The sequence below is a fragment of the Arvicola amphibius genome, chromosome 2, assembly GCF_903992535.2.
Source record: "Arvicola amphibius chromosome 2, mArvAmp1.2, whole genome shotgun sequence".
In the NCBI taxonomy this organism is placed as follows: Eukaryota; Metazoa; Chordata; class Mammalia; order Rodentia; family Cricetidae; genus Arvicola; species Arvicola amphibius.
In genome coordinates this window covers 103,382,152-103,410,088 of record NC_052048.2, presented here as the reverse complement: position 1 = coordinate 103,410,088, position 27,937 = coordinate 103,382,152, and the positions used below count along the sequence as shown (strand labels likewise).

Genomic DNA, 27,937 nt, shown 5'->3' with positions numbered 1-27,937 from the left:
GTTTCGGAGCTCCTCTTACCCACACAGCTCCTTTCTGACTGGGGCCTGCCTTTCTCACTTCTAGGAAGCATGGCTGATATTCCGAAGGAGGGAAAACTGACCAGATTTCTGGACTTTACCCAGCTGACTGACATGGCCTCTGAGTGCGTGGGAGGAAAGGTAAGCAGGTTTCCCAAGGGCAGGAAGTTGACACTAGGCATGAACACTGAGGGGCCCACTCCGGTTATGTTGACCTGAAGTAAATTAGAGTCAAGGCGAAGCAATGGGCTGCTGAGGAGAACCAGCATGGGCAGGATTCTGAAGAAATGAACTGAATCCCAGGCAATTTTGAGATAGGGCAAGAGTGTGTGTGTGTGTGTGTGTGTGTGTGTGTGTGTGTGTGTGTGTGTGTGTATGTATGTATGTGGGTGTATATAATGTATGTATGTGTACAAAATGCATGTGTGTGTACATAACACACGTGCGTGTACACAATGCATTTGTGTGTGTACGTAATGCATGTGTGTTAGTGCACCTATGCGGAGACCAGAGGATGATGCCAGGTGTCCCATCACACTCCACCTTAATCCTGTAAGACATTCTCTTTCAGTGAACCGAGAGTTTGCCATTTCCCAGATATTCTGGCAGGCCTCAAGCCACAAAGATCCTCCTGTCTCTGCACACCAGGCTCTGGGTTGTAGGCCCACATGGGCTGCACATGGCTTTTTACATTGCTGAGGATTTAAACTTCATACTTATGCTTGTGTAGTATATAGAATCATTTTCCCTGTCTAATTTTTATTTTTTCTTTCTTTCTTTCTTCTTATTCTTTCTTTCTTTTCTTTCTTCTTTCTTTCTTTCTTTCTTTCTTTCTTTCTTCTTCTTCCTTCCTTCCTTCCTTCCTTCCTTCCTTCCTCCCTTCTTTTCCTCCCTCCCTCCCTCCCTCCCTCCCTCCCTCCCTCCCTCCCACTCTCCCTCCCTCCCTCCCTCCTTCCCTCCCTCTGATGTAGAAAGTCTCTCTGTATATGTGTTGCTTTTATTGGTTGATGAATAAAGACACTACTTTGACCTATGATAGGGCAGAGTATCAGATCTAGGTGGGGAAACTTAACTGAATGCTTGGAGAAAGAAGGCAGGGTCAGGAGAAGCCATGTAGCTTGCCACCAGAGACAGATAAGCCACAGCCACGTGGCAATACACAGATGAATAGAAATGGGTTAATTTAAGATATGAGTTAGCTAGAAATACACCTAAGCTATTGGCCAAACAGTATTGTAAATAATATAGTTTCTATGTGATTATTTTGGGTCTGAGCAGCTGGGAATGAATGAGCCACCTCTGCCAATATTTCCCCCTTCCTCCTCCCTCCTCCCTCCTTCCTTCCTTCTTTCTTTCTTTCTTTCTTTCTTTCTTTCTTTCTTTCTTTCTTTCTTTCTTTCTTTCTTTCCTTGGTTTTTCAAGACAGGGCTTGAAAATTTCAAGCCTTGGCTGTCCTGAAATTTGCTCTGTGGACAGGCTGGCCTTGAACTCACAAAGATTCTTCTGCCTGTGCCTCCAGAGTGCTGGGAATAAAGGTGTGCACCACAACCACCAGGCTCATTACTTCTCCATTTGCTGTGACCAAATACCTGGAAAGAAGCAATAAAAGGGAGACAGTGTCTGTGATCCATGACAGCAAGGAGGGCTTCAGGGAACATTGCTCATCACAGGAGGCTATCGAGGGCAGCGGGATGGGAGGAGGCTGGTGCCATTACACCTGTAGTCAAGGTGCAGAGAGAGGTGAATGTAGCTGTTCAGCTCACGGTTCCACTTTCCCCAGTGACCGACAGTGAGCTATACTCAGGGAGAAAGTAATTCACACTTCTTTCACTGGTGTGCAATTTAGCAGTACACTCAGAAGTGGGCTGCTTATGTGGGTACATTTCCAGGACAGCTCAGTTGCAGGCCCATCTTCCCGGAGAGAGAATGGTGGCTTCCAAAACTTAAGTGTGATCCAGTGATCATTGTTTCCTCCCTTCCTTTTCCTTCCCCTTTCTTCTTCCCGCCCTCCCTCCCTTCCTCTCTCCCTCCCTTCCTCTCTCTCTTCTTCCCTCTCTCTTTCTTTTTTCTTCCTTTCACACATGTTGTATATGTGCATGTGTGTATGTGTGTATGTGTTCACATGTGTGTGTGTGTACATGTGTCTGGTGCAGAAAGTGTGTGCCTGTGTGTATGCAGAGGCTATCCTTCTCTACCTCTTCCTTTCCCTTAAGATAGGTCTCATATTGAAGTTGGAACTTGCTGTTTTTTCTTTTGCTAGGCTAATGGCCAGTGTCCCCAGTGATCCTCCTGTCTTCCCCTGATTCCCGTGTTGGGGTGACAGATGTACGTGTGTGTCCAGGCCTGGCTCTTTCATGTGCTGGGAATCTAAATGTAGGTCCTCATTCTTACACAGCAAGTGCTCTTAGCCACCAACCCCTCTCCCCAGACCCAGTTTTTCCCATTGATCATTTTTATGAAAGAACTGCAAGGCTAAAAAGGGACACACAAGTGTGGTGGGTGGGGAAGGGAGGGGCCAGATGGGGAAGAGTTGGGGGAGGGAGGATGAATATGATCAAAACACTCTTATTGCACATATCTAAAACATGCTTAATGCACACATCTAAAACACACTTATTGCATGCATCTAAAACACACTTATTGCACACATCTAAAGCATGCTTATTACACATATCTGTATCTCTAGGAGTCATAAGCCTGAGAGAATGAAACTGGTCTATTTGCATTCCAAGTGTGAGACATTACCCTTCCCATCCAGACTGTAAAAGAGACTCAGAATAAAAGAAAGGGTAGAAAGAAATGGCTTGAGACCCAAATGCTTAGAAAGTATCGCAGGGGAGCCTCACTGTCTCTTCCCTTAGGCAATTTCACGTATTCTTTTTAATGCATCCCCTAATGGCTTACTAGAGGATGGAATAAAGTGTTTTTTTAATTTATGGTAATTTCATTTAGATGTCTTTTCTATTTTATTTTAATTTTTTATTCATCTATTTATTTTATATCCCACTGCAGGCTTCGCCATCCTCCCCTCCCAATCCATCTCCCATTCTCCCCAACTCCCACCCTCCTGTCCCTTTCCTTCCTCCTCCATCTCCATCCAGGAAAGGGCAAATCTCCCATGAGTATCAATAACACTTGGAATATCAAGTTGCAGTTAGACTAAGTACCCCCCATATATAAGGTTGGGGAAGGTGACCCAGTATGAGGAGTAGGGTCCCAAAAGCCAGTGAAAGAGTCGAAGACAGCCCCTGCTTCCACTGTTAGGAGTACCACAAGAGGACCACGCTACACAACTGTAAATTATGTGCAGAGGGCATAGGTCAGTCTCATGCAGGCTTCCTGGTGGTCGGTTCAGTCTCTGTGAGCCCCTGTGTGTCCAGGTAGTTGATTCTGTGAGCCTTCCTGTGATGTCCTGAACCCCTCTGGGTCCTACACTCCTTTCTCCTCCTCTACAGGATTCTCGAACTCTCCTGATGTTTGGCTGTGGGTCTCTGCATCTGCCTCCATCAGTTGCTGGATGGTGGCTCTCTGTTGACAATCTAGTACCAGGAAATGGCTAGTTCAGTCTACTTAGCTAGGAGCTGGGGTCCTCCCCATAGACTACTGGGAGATTTCCCTGAGCCAGACATCAGCCCAACCTGAAATACCTTCCCCCCAGCAGTCCCCCTCAGCGTTCTCTCTGCTGTGCACCCTGTCAACCTGACGACTCATGTTCCCATCCCCACCCACCCTCAATCCACTCTCAAAATCTCCTTTATTTCCTCTTCCCTGGGGAGATCTGGGTGTTGCCTCATTAACCCTCCTTGTTTCCTAATCTCTCTGGGTCTGTTGACGGTAGCATAGTTATCCTTCATTTTATAGCCAATATCCACTTATGAATAAGTACATACAATGTTTGTCTTTGTCTGGGTGATCAGGATGATTTTTTTTCTAGTTCCATCCATTTGCCTTCAAATTTCCTGGTGTCTTTTTTTTTTTTTTTTTTGAGACAGGGTTTCTCTGTGTAACAACCTTAGCTGTCCTGGAACTAGCTCTTGTAGACCAGGCTGGCCTTGAACTCACAGAATCCAGCCTGCCTCTGCCTTCCAAGTGCTACGATTAAAGGTGTGTGCCACCACTGCCTGGCTGTGTCCTTGTTTTTGACAGCTGACTAATACTCCATTTTGTAAATGTAACACATTTTTAAAATCCATTCTTCAGTTGAGGGGCATCTAGGTTGTTTCCAGGTTCTGGCTCTTATGAATAAAGCAGCCATGAACATGGTTGAGCACATGTCCTTGTGATATGATTGAGCATCCTTTGGGGATACACCTAAGAGCGATATAGCTGGGTCTTGTGGTAGGTTGATTCCTTTCTTCTCTTTGTCCAGGTTTTATTTGCAACGGATGACTTTTTTGCTCCTGCAGAAAACCTCATAAAGGTATGGCTACAGGCATCCTGCATGGTGAATGACTGGCTTAGCTGAGCTCCGCAGCTGTGTACGCTGAAACCAATGGGCATGTCGGGGACAGAAGCCATGTGTTGTGTACTGGGCAGGAAGGATCACTGGAAAGGTATCCAATTCAGCACCAGCTCCCAGGGAATATGTAGAGCCAGGCAGAGCCAGGAGAGGACAGGAGAGCCAGGTTGTCCAGGGGGAAAAACCGAGATCACTGAGTATGCCCCGTGACTAACATGGATCCCATATCCCGGACTTGGAAGAAAATGGACCCATCTTGAATTTGGGGGAACATCTGCTTAATTACGATAGGTAGGGCATTCTTGGTTAAAAGGGGGGCCAGTGGGGCTGGGGAGATGACTCAAGCATAGAAAGTACTTGCTTCACAGGCCTGAGTTCAATCCCTGTAACCCACAGTAGAACCAGAGAACCAACTCTTGAAAGTTATTTGCCGACTCCACACACATGCCATGGCATGCCTCTACCACACACACACACACACACACACACACACACACACACACACACACACACACTTCATTAATAATAAAAATAAAAATTAAAATTAAACTGTGGACAGATAGGGCTTGGGATATGGCTCAGTGGATAAGGTTCTTGCTGTGTAAGGATCAGAGACCCCCAGAGGATCCCCAGGATGCACAAAGAAACCAGGTACAGAGGTGTGTGCACCTATAATCCCAGCTCTGGGGAAGTGGAGACTGGAGGGTCCTTGGGCCTTGTTGGCCAGACAGTCTCATTAACTGATGATCTCTGGTATCTCATCATGCGTGTGCCTCTCCGAGAGAGCTAAGGGTGCACGTCCTAACTCACTCAGATGTATGCTGTTTGCACACCGTGCAAACCGACACAGAAAATATTCATTCTGGTATTGGAAATGGGAGAACATCAGCCTAAACGGAATCCGCCAGGAAGTTAGATCAGGAGTGTTGTTCTTCCAGACATACTCCACAAGAGTTCCTGAGCATGAGTGTGGTTCCATGCAGAGGCCATGTTGTGTGGTAGGACTGCACAGAGCCTGAAGGCTACGTTCCGTATTAAGTCCTGGAGGTGGATTTAAGTGGGAGGGTGAGAGAATGGGGCCTTATTTCTTTGATTTTACATTATAGTGTATCCATGTACATGCAAACAATGCCCTCAACATGCATATGCAAATCTAGTCATGTTTAAAAACACAGGGTATGCATTTTACATTTAATTTTTTTTAAAATCAGAAAATCTCTGTTATAACCCAGGCCTGGAATGATTTTTTTTTTTTTTTTTTTTTTTTTTTTTTTTTTTTTTTTTTTTTTTGGTTTTTCGAGACAGGGTTTCCCTGTAGTTTCTAGAGCCTGTCCTGGAACTAGCTCTTGTAGACCAGGCTGGCCTCGAACTCAGAGATCCTCCTGCCTCTGCCTCCCGAGTGCTGGGATTAAAGGCGTGCGCCACCGCCGCCCGGCCTGGAATGATTTTATATGGCCCAGGTTGGCTTCAAGTTTGTGGCAGTCCCCCTGCCTCAGTCTCCTTAGTGCCGGGATTATAGGTGTGCACCATCATGCTTGGTGAGTTTTTTCTTCTTTTTGAGGTAAGGAGAGAGAGAGGCTGGAAATACAGCTGAGGCTCCATTCGCTCATCAGCTGCAACCCACTTCTCAAGCTCTCTTGGGAGAGTGGACCCTACCGAGCAGTGGTTTTTGTCAGGGTTGGATGTCAGTGCACCATTCACAAGAGACTTACACAGCAGACACGTGTTCCCACAGCGTGGAGGCTGGGCATCCAGCACCAACGCTGGCAGAATCACTTCTCATGGATGTTCCTCCCTGTGTCCTTACAGGGGCAAGGCAGAAAGAGAACATTCAGTTCTTCTTACAGGGTCTAGTCCCATCATGAGGGATTTCGCTAGTCAACTTCTCATTCTTTAACAAGAACCAGAGAGGAATGAGCTTTTGAAGAGGGAAGATTATTTTTGCCTCGTGACTTCAAAGGTCTCACCCATGGCTCACTGACCTGTTGCTTTGGGCTTGTGGCGGCATAGGACACCACGGTGGGAGTGAGCAGTGGAGGCCTGCTCACCTGATGGCAACCAAGGGACAAAAGAGAAAGGGCCTGGACCTTCTGCACACCTCCACCAACACCTCCAGAAGACCCTTGAGACTCCACCTCTGAGTTCCACCACCTCACAATGTGCAAAGCAGAGGGTTAATCTTTTGTTTACTACCTGGACCTTTGGGAGTGTTTAACATCAAAACTATAACATGTTCTTCCCTTGTGACCAAATCACTCCCAAGTCCCCACATGGCCACACTGTCTCATGGATGGGGGTTGCAACAGGAATCTGGGGACACGAACATTCAGCCCATAGCAGGAAAGGAGTATCTTATACCTTAAAGCTTTTGTGTCTGTAAGTCTATGACATGCTTTGTATTTTTCAATGCCTTAACTACCTGATGTTCTGGAACTAGACTCTTCCCCCATGGCCCTTGCAGACCCAGGCTCTCCTCTTGACTGCTGAGTGGCTGTCACTGTCCCTTTTCCCTGTCAGTGCACATTTGGGCTGGTCTCATTTAACTATGCGTCCTTCATTGTAGAGGCGGCTCTGGGCTGTGAGAGAACCCCAGGACCAACCTAGGGTCTTTTCTTTAAATATGCAGTCGCCACTCTTTCCACATAGTACTTTTCCTCCTATCATCCTGGAGTGTGAGGACTTTGGAGTGATTTAGATGATTCATTTAAGGATGCTCAGTCTGTAATAAAGTAAAAGCATTACCAGCATTTATACATCTCTAAGCAAACACGGACACTTCTGATGTAGTTTGGTGTGTCTCAGTGTCCATGATGGTCTTTGTTGGGAAAAAGCACTAATACCACTGCCTATGACAGATGAGAGAACCTGAGGTATGGGGGTGAGCCTGCTCCCTAAGCTCTGGGCTGGGAGCTAGAAGACAGAGAGGCTGTCCTAGGGTTGGTCATGAACCATTTCAATGTTCTCATACCCCACTGAGGATCTGCAGTCATCCCGGGTCTCAAGGATGAAGCAGATTTCTCAACGGTTCATTTTAAGAGCCTGAGCTGGTATCGTTGCCACCAGGAGTTCTTGCTTTCCCATAGGCGGTGGCACAGTACCTAGAGCACAAATGTCTCTCCTGACCCCAGACTTCCAGTGGGCTCTCCTGTGACCTGCTCTGGTGACCCACGCCATCATGCTTTGCGAGTGTGACTGACCTCCTTTATATTGCTCAGTGCCCACCTAAACACAGGAGAGAGAGAAAGAGAGAGAGAGAGAGAGAGAGAGAGAGAGAGAGAGAGAGAGGAGAGAGTGCATCCATGGGGCCCGCATATGGTCTCCTCTGTTGCCGAGAGGGGTTCATTCTGTGGGCTGAAACTCACATACTAGAAGGACTCTAGTCTCAGATGCTACAGAACATGGAGGTGCCTCTTGGTCTGGGTGGTAGAGATTGGCATGCAGGCGGGGCAGACACTCCTGGTGCGTCCTGGTCTTTGCAACATAACCTGACAGGCAGACAGTCCCAGCTCTTCAGGGACCCTAATGATCTCCCATGCATCTTCTTAGAGTGACAGTCCGAGCTTTAAGGAACATGAATACACGGAGTTTGGGAAATGGATGGATGGATGGGAGACCAGGAGGAAACGGATTCCAGGTGAGGAGGGCGTGACTGTTCATCCACACCGTGAAGGTTACAGATGGTGGCTGTTTGTGGCTCGGGATGAGGCTCAGTTAGTAGAGGGCTTGGCTAGTTATAAAGTGATATATAACCAAGGCAGCTTATAGACAAAACAGTTTTTCTGGGCTTACAGTTTCAGAGGGCGAGAGTCCATGGTGGCTGGGAGGCATGACGGCAGAGGCATCCAGTGGCAGGAGCAGGAAGCTGAGATCACATCTTGAACAGCATGCCCACAGTACAGTAAAATGGAAATAGTTTCAAACCCTCACAGCCCCCTCCAGTGACATTTCTCTAGCAAGGTCCCACCTCCTAAGCCTTCCAAAATATCACTGCCAACTGGTATCCAAACATTCTAATGCCTGAGCCTATAGGAGATACTGCCCGCTCAATCCATCATGCCTGGCATTCAGGAAGCTCTGGACTTGATCCCTAGCACCACTTAAACCAGGTGTGTTGGGGCATGCCTATAATCCTAGCCCTGGAGGTGGAGACAAGACGATCAGGAGCTTAAGGCAATTAATTCTTGGATGTCTAGCTAGCGTAAGCCTGGACTACCTGAGACTCTGGAGAGCTGTCAGACCAGTGTCTTGAAGGCTTGGTAGGTATAAGTAAGCAAACTGGGCCATGGGTGGAATGGAGGCTGCAGGGAACTCTGAAATAATAGAGAGTGAGTTTGCAGAAGAGCCAGGCTGGTGGGTTCTATGCTACAATAAACGTATGGAAGTGGTCAGTAATCGATGTCTTCCTTGACTTAAAGAAAGGAGCCTTAGAGAGAGCCTGCGAATTTCCCAGCACAGTAATAGGAAAGGATGGGCTTGGAAACTGAGTTGGTGTCTCTGAATCAAAGGCTAGTACATTTGTTGGCTAGAATTGAGGATCCTGAGGGTCATGGTGGTCTTTGGTGGCCACACGAGAATCACCCTGAATGTGTGCTTCTGTGTGGAAGATGGGGCCTCAGAGCTTCTGTCATTCCCCTGTGGGACCTCAAGGGTGCTCTCCTCATCCCCCCCACCATGGCACCTCAAGAGTGTTGTCTCCATCATCCGTGGGACCTCAAGAGTGCTATCTTCATCCCTCGTGGGACCTCATCCCCCATGGGACTTCACAGGTGCTCTCTTTACGGCCCCTCACCCCACAGTACCTCCTGGTACTCTTATACTCCTCCATGGAGCATCACAGACTACCCTTGTGGTCCTGTTGTACAGGTCACGACTGGTGTGTCATCCAGCTGGGGATACAGGGCATTATCCGTGGTGTTGACGTGGATGTTTCTTACTTCTCTGGGAGCTATGCTCCTCGTATGTCGATTCAAGCGGCAAACTTGAATGAAGGTATGTAGGAGCCACTGTCTCCAGAGAGGAGCCTGGGATGGGGGGAGGGGGCTCCTCTGACTCAGTTTGATGATGTTAATCTTGCTGTAAGAAGCAAATGTATCGGAGCTCTGAGGTTGCTGGGCTGCCACGGCGCCCAAGGACAAGAGGTAGGATGGGTTGCCCTGGGGATTTTGATGTGCGGCTTAACTGTGTTTGTTGGTCCATTATGGTGACCGTCACCTACACAGCACTCAGGTGTGCAGAGGCATATCCTTGTGTTCTGTTGGTGGGTGGGGGCATTTGCCGAACTGGTTTCCGGGGAAGGTGGGAGCAGTGGGCTGTGGGGTCAGATGGGTGGAGCCGAGACGGAGATAACCGCAGACGGTGAGCTCCAGCCCACTTCTAGCTGCATAAGAGTCTCCGTGGTGCAGCAGCTCCGGGGCTCTTAGGCAGGGAACCCTTTCTACCTCTGGGAACATGGGGTACTGTGGCTTGTACAGGTTTCGTAGTTTATTTCCATAATCTGTCATGGACAACTGAATTAGTTAACACACAGTCACGCGAGTGCGCACACATTTTTAGGGAGGATAAACTGAGTGAGTCACTGGATACACCTATGCTAAAATGGTGCAGTGTGCACAGAGCCACACCAGACTCTGCACAGGCCGGCAGGCCTTACCGTCTGTCCTTAGGGGACTAGCCTCCTGGGAAGTTAATGACGGTCTGAGAGGCGGGACTCGCGAGAACTGCTTTAACTGTCCATGGACGCTGCTGTTTCTAAGCTGGCCAATTCTGAGTCCAAGGCAGATGCCGGGGAATGGCAGAGCTTCTGGAACTAACCTTGCCAATATTCTGAACTCAAAAAGAAAAAAAAAAAAGTGATCCATCTATGGAGTTTGGCCTAACTTGAAACGATGAGCAAATGCAGTGTATTCTACTCTCCTCTGAAACAAGCTGGCAAAGACACAGTGAGGAGCTCCCGTTGGCATGCTAGACTCTAATTTGTGGTTCTGTCACAAAAGCAAAGATGTCCTTAGGGCTGTTGGGAAGATGGAAATTGCCACAGACCTCCTGAGAGAGTGTGTTCCCTTTGTTTTTCAACCCTGATCCTGTGTGTTTGTTTCGAATTCAGAGAATGTGCCAGCCATCCCACCAAGAGGAGTGAAGACAGGAGCTGCAGCGACGCCTGAGGAGTTTGAAGCCATTAGTGAGGTAAGACGCTGGTTCTGTGTGCCAGGACTGCAAAGAGACCGTTGCAGGCTTGACTGGGTGAGGCCATTGGCTGGGATATGCCACCAGGCATCCTGGGTCCCTTGTCCTTCCCTACACAGCGTGGCAGGGCAGAGATTTCCTCAGTGGTCCATTCCCCTCTGTGTGGGAGAATGGCCCGGCTGTCCACAGCCTTGATGGGTCAGCGAGCCCTGCCTGTGGCTGCACATTGCTGCTGGCCCTACTAGGAAACCCTTGACATTACCTCCCATTGTGACTTGACAGGGAAATGGGGCTTGGGCTTGACACCGTCTCATTGTGCTAAGTGTGTTTAGTAATTAATTCGTGCTATCGCAGATGTGTTGATCTGTGGTGGATGGGGAACTGTGGACGAGCCAGCTTTCCGAGAAGGGCTCAGCGCACCATCTCCTCGGCCCTGGGTTTTTAGCTGAGTGCCAGTATCACCGCTCTGCTTTCTTTTAAGAATCAAGAAAAAGATGTTTGCCGGGCGGTGGTGGCGCACGCCTTTAATTCCAGCACTTGGGAAGCAATAATCAGGTTTTTTAGATACATAGAGATTATATTTATTATAGATAGTATAATCTTCGACCTTTTCGAAGAACTGTAGAAAATGGCCTTTAATCTAGCCTAGAGTTTTGTACTTATGAGACACAATCACTCCTGGCAACACCGCTCTATTCCCGAGAGAACGTTGAGCACCAAAGGCACTCCCCTGGGAGCTTGTCTTCTTCTTGGCAGAACTGGCCTTTGGGCAAAGAAAAGCCCATACCTCGACTACTGACAAAGATACAGAATATCCATAAGTGGATAAAACAGGATTGTCCTAGCTTGCCAAGACAGGGTAGGATAGTTCTACTAAAGGTTCCTTGCCTTTGAAAAATGGTATGTCTGTTATGTTAGGCCTTAGCCAAAGTTGGTTGCCTCAACATTACAAACGAGACTTTGGGTGATTGCCCAGGTAGTCAGTTGTCTCTGTCATCTGTTGCACATTTTAGAAGTTTCTCGTTTGTACTTCCTGGTTGCTTAAGTAATATTACTTCCCTTCTCAGATCTTTAATGGGGTTAAAGATTAGCTAATTGTAGCTACCTTCTACATTATTTAGACTCCTTGAAGTAAAATGCTTAGTAAAACTTTTGTTATATGTTTCTTGCTTAATATTGTTTGCTGTTTGTAATTTTATATTTATTATCTGTTTCCATTGTATATAGTTGTATTTGGTTTTAAATCTGTCTTATTTAGACAAAAGGGGGAGATGATTGGGAAGCTGACCAATCCCTTGTCTGAGGGGAGTGATCCCTCTGGGGCACAAAATACCTTTAAAAGATCCGTGTTTTGTTTGTTTTGCCCTCTTGGTTCCCTGCTCTTTGCTGGAACTCTGGCTCTGTAAGTTTCTCCCATTTTTTCCTTTTATTAAAGCTGAGTATTTTATATAAGGCTAGTTTAGTTATTTCCAATTGCCGACCGACCACGCCCGCTTCAGGCATAGGCAGGCAGAGCTGTGTGAGTTCGAGGCCAGCCTGGTCTACGAGAGCTACTTCCAGGACAGGCACCAAAAACTAGAGAAACCCTGTCTCGAAAAAAAAAAAAAAGATGTTTGAAAGCTGGAAAGCGTGCCCGTTTATAGGATCCCATCACCGTCACCTAATTGTTAATTGGTGTGGGGAAAAACCCCTAACTGGAGTTTATGATGTTTATCATTAAAGCATGTGTCATTCAGCAACTGTTCTAATCTCCTCCCCTAATTGTTGCATAGAACGAGAGTGTATTGTTCTCAAGAGCCATTGCTGATGTTTCTGTATTTATTAATAGCTAAATTCGGACTCCTGGGATTGCCTGGTTCCCATGTCGGAGCTTAAGCCAGGGGACCCTGACTCCAGCCACAACTATTTTTTTGTCAATTCCCAGCAGAGATGGACTCACATAAGACTAAATATCTTCCCAGGTACGTATGGCCGGGACCTCCGACAGATGTGTGGGCTTTTCATCTTACCTTGTCATGTTTATAAAATACAAAATAAGCCATGTTTTCCTGATAATTTGAGCTTGGTATATTTTAGGGTTATGATTTATCTTGTGTGTCAGGAAATTGATGCTCGTGGTGGTGATGCTTAGAGGCACTCACAATGATCCAGTGTTTGACATACTGTCCTAGACTTTTCTACAACATGGCTGTCTCGAACCCCTGGCAACAGGATTGTTTATCTTTATACCAAGAAGGCTGGGAAAGTATCTAAGTCCACACGTGGTGTGTGTCCAGGCAGACTGTGAGGGGTTTGTGCTGTGGGATTGTCTAAGACAAAGAAGCATGTCAGTAGGGCCTGTGGTGGTTCCACGTGTGCCAAGGGTGTCCATGACAGGATCAAGTAGTCTTTCCTTAATGAAAAGCAGAAAACTTTTTGGGAAGGATTGAAGGCACAATCACAGAGTCAGAAAGTGAAATAAATATGCAGCTTTTAAAAATAAAGGTAAAGGCTTGGTCAAGGGAGGAGGGGAAGAAATTGATACTCGCTCACTAATGGGTAGTTAAGGAAAATGTATCTGTTTAGTCAGGTGGTGGTGACACATGCTTTAGTCCCAGCACTCAGGAGGCAGAGGCAGGTGGATCTCTGTGAGTTCGAGATCAGCCTGGTCTACAGAGTGAGTTCCAGGACAGGCTCCAAAGTTACAGAGAAACCCTGTCTTGAAAAACCAATAAAAAAAATGTGTGAAGTTAAGGTGTGTTGGGACCGAGTTGTGCTTGGCTTCTATGTTTCCTGCTGATTTTTATTTCACACGTGTGTTAACAGTTGAGATAGCATACACACATGATTCCATTTCAATTTCTTATTTACATACATGTGTAGTGCATGTATCTCTGTATGCATGTATATATGTGAGTAAGGTACCTGAAGGGATCAGAAGAAGGGTTCAGAAGATCCCTTGGAGCTGGAGGTCCAGGCAGTTGTAATCTCCTATGTGTGGGCTGAGAACTGACCTCTGGTCCCCTGGAAGAGCAGCAAGGGCTCTTAATCACTAATCCATCTCTCCAGTACCTATTTTATGTTTTTCTTATGTGGGAGCTTTAGTGCAACATTGTCATAATCACAGGAGTTTCTGGTTTGAAGTCTACAGTTAAAGTACAGGGACAGACACACGCAACACAGTTAATGTTAGGACATTTTATTAACTCTGAGAGAAATATGAGGACTTGAGGCTGCATCTGTAGCCCTGTGGCAGAATACCTGGCTAGCACACACAAGGTTCTGTGTTGTTTCTCTAGCAAGTGCCCCTCACCTTCTCTACTCCTATACATCAGGTCTACTCTTTGTGTTAAGAGATTTAACTATTTTATACCTCAAAGGAACAGAATCATGTTTTTAAAAAATATCACTTTTATTTTATGTTCATTGATGTTTTGTCTACAATCATGTTTGATGGGGGATTTCCTGGAATTGGATTTAGACAGTTGTGAGCCACCATGTGGGTGTTGGGATTTGAACCTGGGTCCTCTGGAAGAGTAGTCAGTGCTCTTAACCACAGAGCAATCTCTCCAGCCCCCAGAATCATGATTTACTATGTAAAAGGAGACTGCTAGCTCGCCCAGACCTGAATAATCACACAGAGACTATATTAATTACAACACTGTTTGGCCAAAAACTCAGGCATATTTCTAGATAGCTCTTATATCTTATATCCATTATTTTGCACTCTACCATGAGGCTGGTAGTTTGTTACCTCTTGCTTCTTAGGCAGCTACATGGCATCTGACTCCTTCGGCATATCCTTGACTCTGCCTACTCTGTCTCTATATCTCTTCCAGTCTGGCTATATTCTGCCCTGCCATAGGCCAAAGCAGTTTCTTTATTAACCAATGGTAATAAAACATGTTCACGGCATTCAGAGGGGAGTCCCCCATCATCACTGATTATTTTTTTTCTCTAGCTTCTCTTACTTAGCATGATTCTTTCAAGAATCATCTTGGTTGTGCCAGGCATGGGTGCTTCATTCCTCTTTTGCCAAATGACATTCTATTTTATGGTCAGAGCGCATTTCTGTATCTGTTTATGAGTTGGCAGACATTTGTTTCTACCTGCTGGGTATAATGAATAATGCTGTTAATGTTCACTTACGGAATTTTAAAATATTTTATTTTATGTATGTGAGCGTTTTGCCTACTTGTATGTCTTGTTGCCTATAGAAGCTAGGCAAAGCCATCAGATCCTCTGGAAGTAGAGTTATAGATGGTTGTGAGCCACTGTATGGGTGCTGGGAACCAAACCCATGTTCTCTGGAAGAGCAGCCAGACTCTTCACCACTGAGTCATCTCTCCAACAACCCAAACTTATAGCATATTTTTTGTATGTGCATATTTCCAACCACCTTTATTATATACTTAAGATTGACATTTCTGGGTCATTTGGTAACTCTGTGTTTGAGGATTTGAGAAATTCTAGATATTCTCAAATGGCAGCCATGCATGAGGAGGCATTTGACTCCTTCAGTTTCCTCCCAGTGCTGGGCTTCTTATTTGTTGAAGTCACCCGGAGGGTGTGAAGTACAGTCTTCCTTTTTTGATTTTCATTTCCTTTGGTGACCAATGATGGTAACTTTCTTTGTGTTTGTTGGCCCATTGGTATATTTTCTTTAGAAAACTGTCTCTGTCAATCATTTATTTTCTTGATGATAGACAATCTGACTGGGGGTAAGATGGGATCTCAAAACAATCTTAATTTGCATTTCTCTGATAGTTGAGGATGACAAACACTCCAGATATTAAGAGCTGTCTCTTCAGTTCAGCCCATTTATTGACGGGATGGTTTGGTTTTATTCATTCATTTTTTTCTTTGTATATTCCAGACGTTGATCTCCCACCTGATGTATGGTTGATATTTCCCTCTAGTCTGTAGACTGTCTTCATTCTGGTGATTGTTTCCTTGGTTATGAGAAGCCTTTTAATTGCATGTGGATTTCGTTTGTCAGTTCTAGGGGTTATTTCTTGTGTCAATGGAGCTCCTTTAAGAAATTCATCACCATGGCCATACTCTCCCCTAATAGTTTCAGGTCTTATATCGGTGTGTCTTTGGTCTATTTAGAATTGATTTTTGTTTAGGTCAAGAGACATGAAGATAATTTCATTTTTCTACACGTGGATATCTAGAGTTTCCTGCTTCATTTACTAAGGATGTATGCTTTTTAAATAATTTTTTGCTTTTGAAATTTTTGTCAAAATCAAGGGGTTGTAACTGAATTTACGTCAAGGTCTCTTTTCTAGTGGCCTGCACACCTGCTTTTGTGTCAACACCTGTTGGGGCAGCTGGCCCAATCCCTGCGTTCAGGGGCGTGGCTGCCCCAGCGGAGTAGGATACCCCTTAAATAGGATCGGGGCTCCTTCCGTTTGGCTCTCCCCTGCGTACCTTCTGCTCTGCTGGACCCTTGGTTCTGTAAGTTCCCTTATTTTCCCTTGTATTAAAACTGATTTATTATAAAGGACTATCGTGGTTATTCCCTAACCCCTATAACCGCTGGTACCCTTGCCGGTACAAACACCACAGTTTTTGTTACTGTGGTTCTGTAGCATAATTTTAGGTCAGGTATTGTGATGCCTACAAAATGAGTCTTAAAAAATAATCAATTAAACTCTCACTGTGTACATGCATGGGCCTGGTTGTTTGTGGGAGGGTACGCGTGCTACCACTCTTGTGTGGAGGTCAGAGGATGACTTTTGTGGCATTTCTTATCCTCTCCCACTTTACACAGGCTCTGGACTCAACTTGGGTCACTGTGCTTCTGCAGAAAACTCCCTTATGTGCTGGCTGAGCTATCTTGCTAGCTCAGCATTGATCTTTTTTGCATGCTATCCTCTAGTTTCATCTTAGAAACTTCCATAAAGACATGTAGATTTTGAGTGAGATGACACGGGGCCTGTGGATCCATCGATCTAGTACCATTACCATTTTATTATTGAGCTCTCAACCCAAGAAGGTAGTAACCTCGCCCGCTACTTCAAATCTCCTTTAACTTCTGCTCACAATGGTTCATAATTTTAGAGTATAAGGTGTTCATTGTGTTTCCTAAGGAAATGATATGTTAATGTTAACTAGAGCAATTAAAATCTTCTCTGTAGCTCACAGCTTTAATCCCAGTCCTGGGGAGGCAGAGGCAGCCAGTCCTTTGTGAGTTCAAGGGCAGTCTGGCCTAGAGAGTGAATTCTAGAACAGCCAGAGTGGTTCTACAGAGAAACCCTGTCTTGAGAAACAACAACGACAGCAACAAAAACCAAAATACTTCTATGCACAAGATTATGTCATCTGTGACTATACAGTTTCACTTCTTCCTTTCCAGTTGGGCTTCACCCCTTTCAACTTCTATCATCGTTGCCCTGGTTAGGCTCCTAGTGTAGCACTGAATGACAGTGCCAAGAGTCAACACCCATGTCTGATCTCTGCGGTGCCCTGTGGGTCTTCATACGTCTCCTCCACCAGGCTACGAAAGTTTCCAAGATCCCTGTGTTGCTGAGTGTCATCATCGTGAAATAGTATCAGATTTTTGTCAAATGTTTTTCCTTTATCTATGGCAAAGATCATATGGGTTTTGGCTTCTATATTGTTGCTGTTTTGTTACTAAGTTTTAGTGGCCTTTCTTACATGTAGCCATATTTGGGGCATGCCCCGAGGAGCAGGGATTTGCCATGTCCCACCTGTACCATTGGCAAGGGCTTCTCTGAGGAGCAGGGCAGTAGAGTCCCTCATACACATGCTGGCAGTGGATCTCTCGGTCCTTTCTGTAGGTGTCACATATTTCTGGTGGTCGTGGTGTGGAGGAAGACACCCTCACAGGAAAGACCTGAAGGTGTGTTTTTGATACCAGCTTGCTAATAGCAGGCATTATGAAACCAGGTAGGGGGTCAGTGAGACAGGGGTTCTTTGTGTTGCCCTGAATATTCTGGAACCCATTCTGTAGACCAGGAAGTCCTCAAACTCAGAGATCCACCTGCCTTTCTCCTGAGAGCTGGAATTAAAGGCGCATGGCTTTACGTTGGGCACCAATTCTTTTCCAATCTCAAAATACGTGGGGTTCAGATTCAGTGTGTAGTCAAATGATATGAGTTTCTTTGCAAAGACTGTTTGACTTTTTTTTTTTTTTAAATTTTTTTTATTTTTTTTTGGTTTTTCGAGACAGGGTTTCTCTGTGGCTTTGGAGCCTGTCCTGGAACTAGCTCTTGTAGACCAGGCTTGTCTCGAACTCACAGAGATCCGCCTGCCTCTGCCTCCCAAGTGCTGGGATTAAAGGCGTGCGCCACCACCACCCGGTGACTGTTTGACTTCTGCTACCCAGAAAACCACATCCAGGCACAGGAGAAGGCCCACTTGTGATGACGGGGATTGAATGGGTCTGAGTAGCCATTCACTCCCATGCTTGCCGGTGTCAGACTGTGCTTCTCAGCAGCTAGTGGGTTTTCAGAGGATCATCGCGTTGTGTCCCGGATGCACAGCATGGCAATGTGGTGCGAGTCAGTGCTGGAGTCTGCGGTGCTTGCTTCTGACATCAAACATTAAAAAAAAGAATTTTCTTTGTGTGTGTGTGTGTGTGTGTGTGTGTGTGTGTGTGTGTTTGCATACATGTGTGCAAGTGCCCATGGAGGCCAGAAGAGGACGCTGGATTCTCTGGAGCTGGAGCTACAGGTAGGTGGGTGTGAGCCACTCAGTGAAAATCCTGGGAACTGAGCTCCTGTTGTTTGCTAGAACATTGAGTGCTCTTAACTGCTGAGCCACCTGCGCTTCTTTCCCCAAGCCCATGATGGCAAATTTCCAGTTGATTTTGATTTTACTGGACCGGTTTCTTAAGGAAGCTGGCACTCTGCCACATGCTAGGAACTACATGGATGCGACATACTCTGTATCTCATGTGCCCTCCAGGGATTTCAGTCTCTGTGTCTGTGGCATCAATGTTAGCATTGACTCAAACCATGAACACAAAACAAAAAAGCAGCTTCAGGCTATGACTAGAGCAATGGAGTGGAGGAAAAGGGAGACATGATAACATTCACCCGGTGAGTCGATGGGCAGGAAAGGCCTGCAGAAGGCGAGTGAAGGCATTTTTGGAACTGTGGTGACTGAGGGCCAAGAATGACAAGTAGTACTGGAGAACTGGGAAGGCTGCTTAGGCGCAGGGCAGTGTCTGCTGCAGGGACCTGGGCAGTGGGCTTACTGGGTTGTAAAGCTACTAGGAAAAGAGGTAGGCAAAGGCTAGCAGGCTCCAGGGAACACGACATCCCAGCTTCTCCCAGCTAACCCAGGCACCTTTCCTCCTCAGATGGTGGCATCGCACGCCTCCGAGTATACGGTACTGGACAGAGGGACTGGACTTCATCGGACTCCAAGGAACCTGTAGACCTAGTGGCCATTGCTTTTGGGGGAGTCTGTGTAGGATTTAGTGATGCACACTTTGGACATCCAAATAATATGATAGGTGAGAGGGCAACCCAGGAGCCAGCTTTCATGTCGAAGACTTTGCATTGCAAGCTAGGTATGGCCAGAATGATGCCCAGGGTGGGGGTGGGGACTCTCGCAGACTAGATGTCTTCTTGATATGGGATGGGTCAGCAAGAGTCATGATCCTTCTTAATTTTTGCCTAAGTAGTTGCTCTAAAGAAAAAAAAATCAGTCAATCCCATGGCTGTGAATTCACTGAAATATCAACTCTATTGAAATTAATTTATGTACTGATACTTAGGATTATGGGATGTGAAATTTAATGACAGCAAATCCATTCCCACATTCAAATTAAATCAATGATTGTTCCAGTAACCCCAGCTATTTCTTGTAGGTGTCGGCCAGCCCAAGTCCATGGCAGATGGCTGGGAAACCGCCAGGAGGCTGGACAGACCCCCTGTGTTAGAAGTAAGACTAGCAACAATGGTAGTTTTTATTTTTTTTCTAGAAAAGGTTTAAAAATACTTCTTTCAATTTACATAGAAGAAAAATGCACTTCTTTATGGATTCTCTTGAGCCAGGTGTAATGTGCTTGTCTGTAATCCCAGCACTGGGGAGGGAGAGACAGGAGGATCAGGAGTTCAAAGCTAGTCTTGGTTACTTTTGGCATGGTTTTACCTGTCAACTTGATACAACCTAGAATCAGTTGGGAAGAGAATATTAGAGATTATTCAGACCATATTGGCCAGTCTGGGGGGGCTGTCTTGATTATTAATTGATGGAGGAGGACCCAGATTGTGTGGGTAGCACCATTCCCTGGTTTGGGTCCCTGAGTCCTATAAGAGTAGAGAAGGCTAGAACACTGAACAAGTAGACAGCTTGGCTGCTTTTGTTTCTCTCTGCTGTTGACTGTGGGTGGATGTGATGTGGCTACCTGATGGAGCTTCTGCCTTGACTTCCCCAGGTGACGGATGGTGACCTGGGGTTGACAGCCCGCTATACCCTGTCCCCACTATACCCTGTCCCCTTCCTTTGGCTTCCTCAGGTGACGGATGGTGACCTGGGGTTGACAGCCCACTATACCCTGCCCCCACTATACCCTGTCCTCTTCCCTTGACTTCCTGAGATGACAGATGGTGACTTGGGGTTGACAGCCCACTATACCCTGTCCCCTTCCTTTGTATTGCTCAGAATGTTATAGCAACAGAAACAGAACCAGGGAAGCCATATGGAGTTCTAGGTGTATCCTGGGTTACATAAGACCATGTGTTTCAGAACACAAGCAGACAGAACACCCCAAAGCAAAACAAAGCAAAACCAGCAAACCACTATAATCCATGGTCTAAGTTTTTATTACTATTTTCTACATATTTTTTCAAATTTCCTACTGTATTTCCACTATTCTACCTGGTATAGTATTGTACTAAATTTTACCAGAAGACTAAACATGCCTTGCTGGCTGTTCTAGTAAAAAAAAAAAATTAATGTTCCATTTATTTTCTAAAGGAAGAAAAGAATCTAAAGTTCACTTTCTCTTTTTAACTAATAATTAAATAATTACTAGTTAAACATTAATCGTTAACATAGACTTCCTCCCTCCACCATGTCGATCTGGGGGAATTGAATTCAGGCTTGGTAGTGTCTTCATCTCCCATGTCATCTTGCTGGACCCCCAGAATCTACAGATTAAAGATACAAGAGATGAGTGAATCTGTTAGCAAACCTGGAGGTGTAGTGATGGGCTGCTGAGAAGGCCTGTTTTTCATCCCACCCAGATCCCACACGGCTAGCTTTACACCCAAAATAACAACATACCAATTGTATTCTTTTAAACAGTGCCTGGCCAATTAGTTTCTAGCCTCCTTACTGGCTAACTCTCACATTTTGATTAACCCATTTCTAATAATCTGTGTAGCACCATGAGGTGGTATCTTACTGGGAAGGATTCAGCATGTCTGATCTGGTGGCTGGCTTCATGGTGTCTGTCTCAGAGAGGAGAGGCATGGCGTCTGTCCCAGAGAAGAAAGGCATGGTGATTGCCTGAAGCGGCTGACTAACTTCCCTTCTTCCCAGCATTCTGTTCTGTCTATTCCACCCACCTAAGGGCTGGCCTATCAAATGGGCCAAGGCAGTTTCTTTATTAACCAATGAAATCAACACAAACAGAAGACTCTCCCACATGGAGGAAACATTGGTTTCATAATTTTTTTAAAAAATTTATTTATTCATTATGTATACAATATTCTGTCTGTGTGTATGCCTGCAGGCCAGAAGAGGGCACCAGACCTCATTAAAGATGGTTGTGAGCCACCATGTGGTTGCTGGGAATTGAACTCAGGACCTTTGGAAGAGCAGGCAATGCTCTTAACCGCTGAGCCATCTCTCCAGCCCCCTGGTTTCATAATTTCTAAGGTCCATGTTCCCTAGGGTGAGATGGGCTAAGTGAGCCTGTGACCCATAGAGGATGTTAGAGCCAATTTAACAGTTCAATAAAATCTCTATCCAACCAAACCAAATCCCATATTTTTTGTGGATCCCATTGAAAACTTACAAGTGCTCCTGTTTCTGGAGTCTGATTTCCTGCCACCAGTCCTTCCTACTATAAACAGACCCCTCCTAATGGAGAAACAAGGCTTGGAGGCTAATCATCTTCAGAATAGGTGATAACTAGGAAAGCACTTGCTTTGGAAGGTCAGACAGTTTAGAGGACCCATGGGCTAAGTAGATCAGCATCTTTGTGTCTGGAGCCCTCTTCATGAACTTATTACTAACATAGAAATTGTATAGTGTGTGTGTGTGTGTGTGTATTTGTGTATATGTGTGTATGTGTGTGTGTTAATTGGGTCTCAGGTAGCCAGGCTGACCTTGAACTCCTGACCTTCCAGTTTCTCCCAAGTGCTGAGATTACGGATGTGTACCATGGCACCACACTTGGCTTGCTTGCAGTAAGCACCGTATGAGATGTCAGCTCCTCCTGCCGGTGTTTAGGTTAGCTGTCTTGAATCCAAGCTGACTTACGATTTGTTTATTTTGAATTCCAGAGTGATGAGAACGGCCTTCTCCAGATCCCGGGTAGTGAGTGGGCAGTGTTCCGACTGGCACATCCTGGAGTCATCACTCAAATTGAAATTGATACCAGATACTTTATAGGTAAGCCTCAGGCAGACCCTTACGGCTGGTGTGTCTGCTCTACAGGGCCTGTGGGAGTCCGCCGAGCTGCTGGTCATTCCATTCAGCCATGCAGCTTTGGGAGGATCACTCTAATTCTGTCATCCAGTGTCTCTCTAGAAGCCCTAGTTGGCTGGGTGGCTCATCTTATTGAAAGCCATGCAAAGGAGGAGCTCACAGCTCTAGGACAGAGCTTGTCTCCACTCTCCAGGTTGTGGACCAGTAACATAGAGAGAGAGAGAGGCCCGTGACCCCCACGAGATTCCAGGTGACTGCGAGGCAGGCTCCCCTTGGAAGGTGCAAAGAGCTTGTGAGAAAGACAGACAGGGGATCCAGTAGTAAAAAGAATCTGGACAGCAGCTGGGTTAGTCTGTACTTGGTTTCTTAAGAAATATTTATGTTGCCACTATATTAAGAAAACGGAAGACATTACAGAAGTGTCTGTTAGGTAATCAAAGGATTGTATTGGGCATCTCATGATTGTTTAGCTGTCTTTGTAACAGATGATGGCAGTTTATATTCATATTTTGAATGGTTAGTTTTTTGAATGACTTCTGAGTCATGATTTTTAATATTGATTGCATGAAGGTTCAATAATAGAATAAGGTCAGGTTCCTTAGTGGGTATGACGTGTTTTCAAAAACTTTGATATTTTTAACTCCCTTTTGACTGACTAGTTTATTTAGCCTGTGGTGTGTGTGTGTGTGTGTGTGTGTGTGTGTGTGTGCACGCACGCGCGAGTGCAGTTGTATGGGGGCCAGAGCTTGGTGCTACATGGAAAGACCTCATTGGAGATTGCACTGTTGGTCTCACCGATCCTTGAGACTGACAAGCTTATCCTGAGGGGCAGCTGACATGCCAGCTTTTTTGCATATGCTTGAAGTTTAATGGCATCTGTAGTTTATAGTTCTCTTCATGGCTGGTATGGGATAGCCTGTTTTCATGAAGGAGTTTAGTCAAAGGCAACAAACAATAAGTCCAAAAAGGTCATAAAAATAAGCTTCTGAACCCTTGGCATCTCTCGGGGACGCTGTGGTGAGACTCAGGAGGGAGGGAGCATGACAATATCCCTGACAGCAATAGTATAATAAGTTACATTCAGTTGGGTCAAGGATGCACAGGTTAGTAAACACACATGTATGCACATGTCAGGGACGGGCTCGGCACCTCTGATCATCTCCTTTGTTCTCCCTGCATTCACCCATGACTCACATGCAAGACACACATGTTTATCCCAGGAGATGAACACTAATGGGGCACGCAGGCAGTGAGGGGTTTCTGATAGGGTTCTGAATCTCTGTCTTGGAATATGCCTCACAAGATCATGTGACCCTTCCCCTAGGGCCTCTGACCCTTGCCTGTGATTCTGTGCAGTTTCAAAGAGAAGAGAGTCTCAAGGCTGTATTCTTTCACCCGGAGACTCCTTAGCAATCCTGGGGGCACAGAACGTTGGGCAGGGCTCAGGACCCACTGATGTAGCTTATGATTATAACTTCCCTCCTCTTCTTTGTCTTTTTCTTCACTTGGAAGATTTATTGATTCTTATTTGTATGTGTTGCTGTGACTTTGTAGGTAACTACAATGCTTAGATGGGGGTCAGATCCCCTGGAACTGGAGAGAAAGGCAGTAACAAAGCACTCCTAACTCCTGAGCCACCTCTCCAGCCCCAGCATTTCTTTATATTGTCACTTTACTGTTGGCTGAGGTTTCTGTCCTGCCCAGTCCCTGCAGTTGTTAAGTCCTAAAGAAATCACACAGAGGTTTACATTAATTACAGACTGATAGGCCTAGTATCTCAGGCTTATTAACTCTTATAACTTATATTAGCCCATAATTCTTGTTTGTGTTAGCCATGTGGCTTGGTACCTTTTTCAGTGAGGCAGTCACATCTTGCTTCCTCTGCGTCTGGATCACAACTGAAACTTCCCTCTTCCCAGAACTGTTGTTGCCCCACCTCTACTTCCTGCCTGGCTACTGGCCAATCAGCATTTATTTAAAATACAAGTGACAGGTACAGACCATTGTCCCACAGCACATTACAAAGTGACATTGTAAGGCAAGTACTTCCCAGGTCCATTATGATTTCAGAGGTGCTATGCAGCAGTAAGCAAGCAATTTAGTTTGCAGCCTATGATGCTTATCAAGTACATCCAGCTTTCAAGGTATGGATGCATCCAACTAATACATGGCTGGCTGTTTCTCATTTCTAGGAACTGCACAACTAACTTCTGCATTCCACAGAGCAGTTCAACTCTGTTCTTTCCTTTCTCCTACACTATACTTCTTGCTTAGAGAGGACTCTGGCTTGTTCTTGATTTTTGTTGTGTTGTGGGGCTGGGAATCGAACTTAGGGCCTCTTCCATGCTAGCCAAATGTTCTACCGCAGAACTGCCTTCCCAGCCCATTTCTGGATTTGGATCTGATTATTTTATCTGTATCCTAGAAGCTGAGCTATGCTGAAGGAAAGAGTTCCCATGTCTCTGTTTGCTCCAACAGGCAATTCTCCTGACAGCTGCCAAGTGGATGGGTGCGTCCTGACAACACAGGAAGAGGAAGACATGGTCAGGAGCCAATGGACCCTCCCTGCTCATAAGTGGAAGCCACTGCTTCCTGTCACCAAGGTTCGTGGGGTACAATTTGAGGACTGACTCTCAGTCTCTGGAGCAACCTGGGATCTTGAATCTCCCTACCACTGAGCTCCACCCCTACTCATCTTCCGACCACTGAGGTCCACCCCTACTCATCTCCCTACCACTGAGCTCCACCCCTACTCATCTCCCTACCACTGAGCTCCACCCCTACTCATCTCCCGACCACTGAGCTCCACCCATAGTCTCTTTTTTTTAACTTTTAGAGACAGGATCTTGATGAGTTTTTCAGGCCAGCCCTGAACTTATAATCCTCCTGCCTCTGCCTCCTGAGCAGCTAGGATTTTAGCTCTTCAAACAAACTTTCCTGGAAATCTTTGCTCAGTTTAACTGTAAATGAATGGACTGTGTTTTCACAGAGGAGGGTGGACTCTGACTTTCACATGCCTAACAATCAAAATTTTGCTAAAACAAAAATCCATCATGTGCTAAGCATGCACACACAGGCAAGTGTTCCTATAGTACATTAACTTTTCTGAAGGATGCCTAGCAAACATGGGCTAAGCATGCACGCACAGGCAAATGTTTACATTTAACTTATATGAAGGGCGCCCAGTACACTTAAAGCTGCCATGCTGTGCCCATCTGTAGGATGGACACCCTGATGCACGCTAGAGTGTCCTGGACAAGGGGAGTGGTCACCAAGGGTGTAGTGAGGGTTCGTGTAACCCTGAAGACACCAGTTTTTTATTTATTAAAAATTTCCACCTCCTCCCCTCCTCCCATTTCCCTTCCACTCTCCCCACTCCCATCTCCCCCACTCTTCAGTCCTAAGAGAAGTCAGGGTGCCCTGCCCTGTGGGAAGTCCAAGGCCCTCCCCCCTCCACCCAGCTCTAGGAAGGTGAGCATCCAAACAGACTAGGCTCCCACAAAGCCAGTACATGTAGTAGAATCAAAACCCAGTGCCATTATCATTGACTTCTCAGTCAGCCCCCATTGTCAGCCACATTCAGAGAGTCTGGTTTGATCACATGCTCATTCAGTCCCAGTTCAGCTGGCCTTGGTGAGCTCCCATTAGATCAGTCACACTGTCTCAGTCGGTGGATACACCCCTCGCAGTCCTGACTTCTTTGCTCATGTTCTCCCTCCTGCTCTTCATCTGGACCTTGGGAGCTCAGTCCAGTTCTACAATGTGGGTCTCTGTCTCTATCTCCATCCATTGCTGGATGAAGGTTCTATGGTGATATGCAAGATATTCATCAGTGTGGCTATAGGAGAAGGCCAGTTCAGGCACCCTCTCCTCTGCTGCCCAAGGACCTAGCTGGGGACATCCCCTTGGACACCTGGGAACCCCTCTAGAGCGAAGTCTCCTGCCAACCTTAAAATGGCTCCCTTAATTAAGATATCTTCTTCCATGCTCCCATAACCATCCTTCCTCCATCTCAATCATCCCACTCCCCCAAGCTCTTCCCAATCCTCCCCTTCTCCCTACCCCAGCCCTACCCCCATGCTCCCAACTTTTGCCTGGTGATCTTGTCTATTTCCAATTTCCAGGAGGATAAATATATGTTTTTCTTTGGGTTCACCTTATTATTTAGCTTCTCTAGGATCATGAATTATAGGCTCAATGCCTTTGTTTATGGCTAGAATCCACTAATGAGTGATGAGTACATACCATATTCATCTTTTTGGGTCTGGGTTATCTCACTCAGTAAAGTGTTTTCTATTTCCATCCATTTGCATGCAGAATTCAAGATGCCATTGTTTTTATCGCTGAGTAGAACTCTAATGTGTATATGTGCCATACCTTCTTTATCCATTGAGGGGCACCTAGGCTGTTTCCAGGTTCTGGCTATTACAAATAGTGCTGCTATGAACATAGTTGAACAAATGCTTTTGTAGTATGATAGGGCATCTCTTGAGTATATTCCCAAGAGTGGAATTGCTGGGTCCTGAGGTAGGTTGACTCCCAGTTTCCTGAGAAACCACCACACTGATTTCCAAAGTGGTTGCACAAGTTTGCATTCCCACCAGCCATGGATGAGTATTCCCCTTACTCCACATCCTCTCCAGCATAGGTTAGTTATCATTGGTGTTTTTGATTTTTAGCCATTTTGACAGGTGTAAGATGGTATCTCAAAGTTGTTTTGATTTGCATTGCCCTGATTGCTAAGGAGGTTGAGCATGCCCTTAAGTGTCTTTTGGCCATTCGAACTTCTTCTATTGAGAATTCTCTGTTCAGTTCAGTACCCCATTTTTTAATTGGGTTATTCAGAATTTTAATGTCTAGTTTCTTGAATTCTTTATATATTTTGGACATCAGGCCTTTGTCTGATGTGGGGTTGGTGAAGATCTTCTCCCATTCAGTGGGTTGCCTTTTTGTGTTAATGACAGTGTCCTTTGCTTTACAGAAGAGTCTCAGTTTCAGGAGGTCCCATTTATTCATTGTTGCTCTTATAAGACACCAGGTTTTATCTGCTCTTCATTTGATCATTTCACCTCCTTCTAAACAACGTGACACTTGCACATGCATGTCATTGTCACATGGGTGTGCTTTCCCCACCAGCAGATTTATGTTAGACCAAATTATTGCTGAAAACCTTTTCTTAAAGCCCCTAAGGCCACGGTGGGCTGACTGCACTGGGGGAGTTACACACGTTCTCCTCCAAGGACTTGCATCTGCCCTCTTTTCCAGCTCTCTCCCGACCAAAACCATGTGTTGGACAGCCTGACCCTGGAGCTCCAGGATGTGATCACCCATGCCAGGCTCACCATCACCCCCGATGGAGGTGTAAGCCGCCTTCGGCTCAAGGGCTTCCCCAGTTCCATCTGTTTGCTGCGACCCCTCCGGGAGAAGCCCACGCTGAAGTTCTCTCTGAAAGCGGGCTTCCGGGCAAATCTTTAGATAGCACACCCCTGGTAGTGGTCCCCACCCACTGTCTTCAGTGTTCTGAACACCTGGTGGTTCAATAAAGTGGTCACCCCATAAACTGGCCTTTGTCTCCTGTTGACGCCCAGTTGGTAGCTTAAACGTTGGCCATGGCTAGGAATGGTGGCTAGCCTCCTGAAGAAGCACTTTCTGGAAAAACAC

At 45.9% G+C, this 27,937-nt stretch overlaps 1 protein-coding gene across 1 annotated transcript; it reads left to right on the top strand.

Moving 5' to 3' along the window:
* Positions 1-69: 69 nt before the first annotated feature.
* Allc (allantoicase) lies at positions 70-27,751 on the top strand. The gene is made up of 11 exons (XM_038320778.1): positions 70-159; positions 4,388-4,438; positions 8,024-8,111; positions 9,341-9,466; positions 10,581-10,660; positions 12,489-12,621; positions 18,972-19,127; positions 19,485-19,558; positions 22,132-22,240; positions 24,755-24,879; positions 27,542-27,751. The coding sequence occupies exons 1-11, from the start codon at positions 70-72 to the stop codon at positions 27,749-27,751; spliced, it is 1,242 nt and encodes a 413-aa protein (XP_038176706.1).
* Positions 27,752-27,937: the final 186 nt, after the last annotated feature.

Coding starts and splice junctions, on each gene's coding strand:
- Allc (XM_038320778.1), top strand. CDS start 70: ATGGCTGATATTCCGAAGGAGGGAAAACTGACCAGATTTCTGGACTTT. Junction 4,439..8,023: donor CTGCAGAAAACCTCATAAAG/GTATGGCTACAG, acceptor GCATCTTCTTAG/AGTGACAGTCCGAGCTTTAA. Junction 19,559..22,131: donor ACAGACCCCCTGTGTTAGAA/GTAAGACTAGCA, acceptor TTTGAATTCCAG/AGTGATGAGAACGGCCTTCT.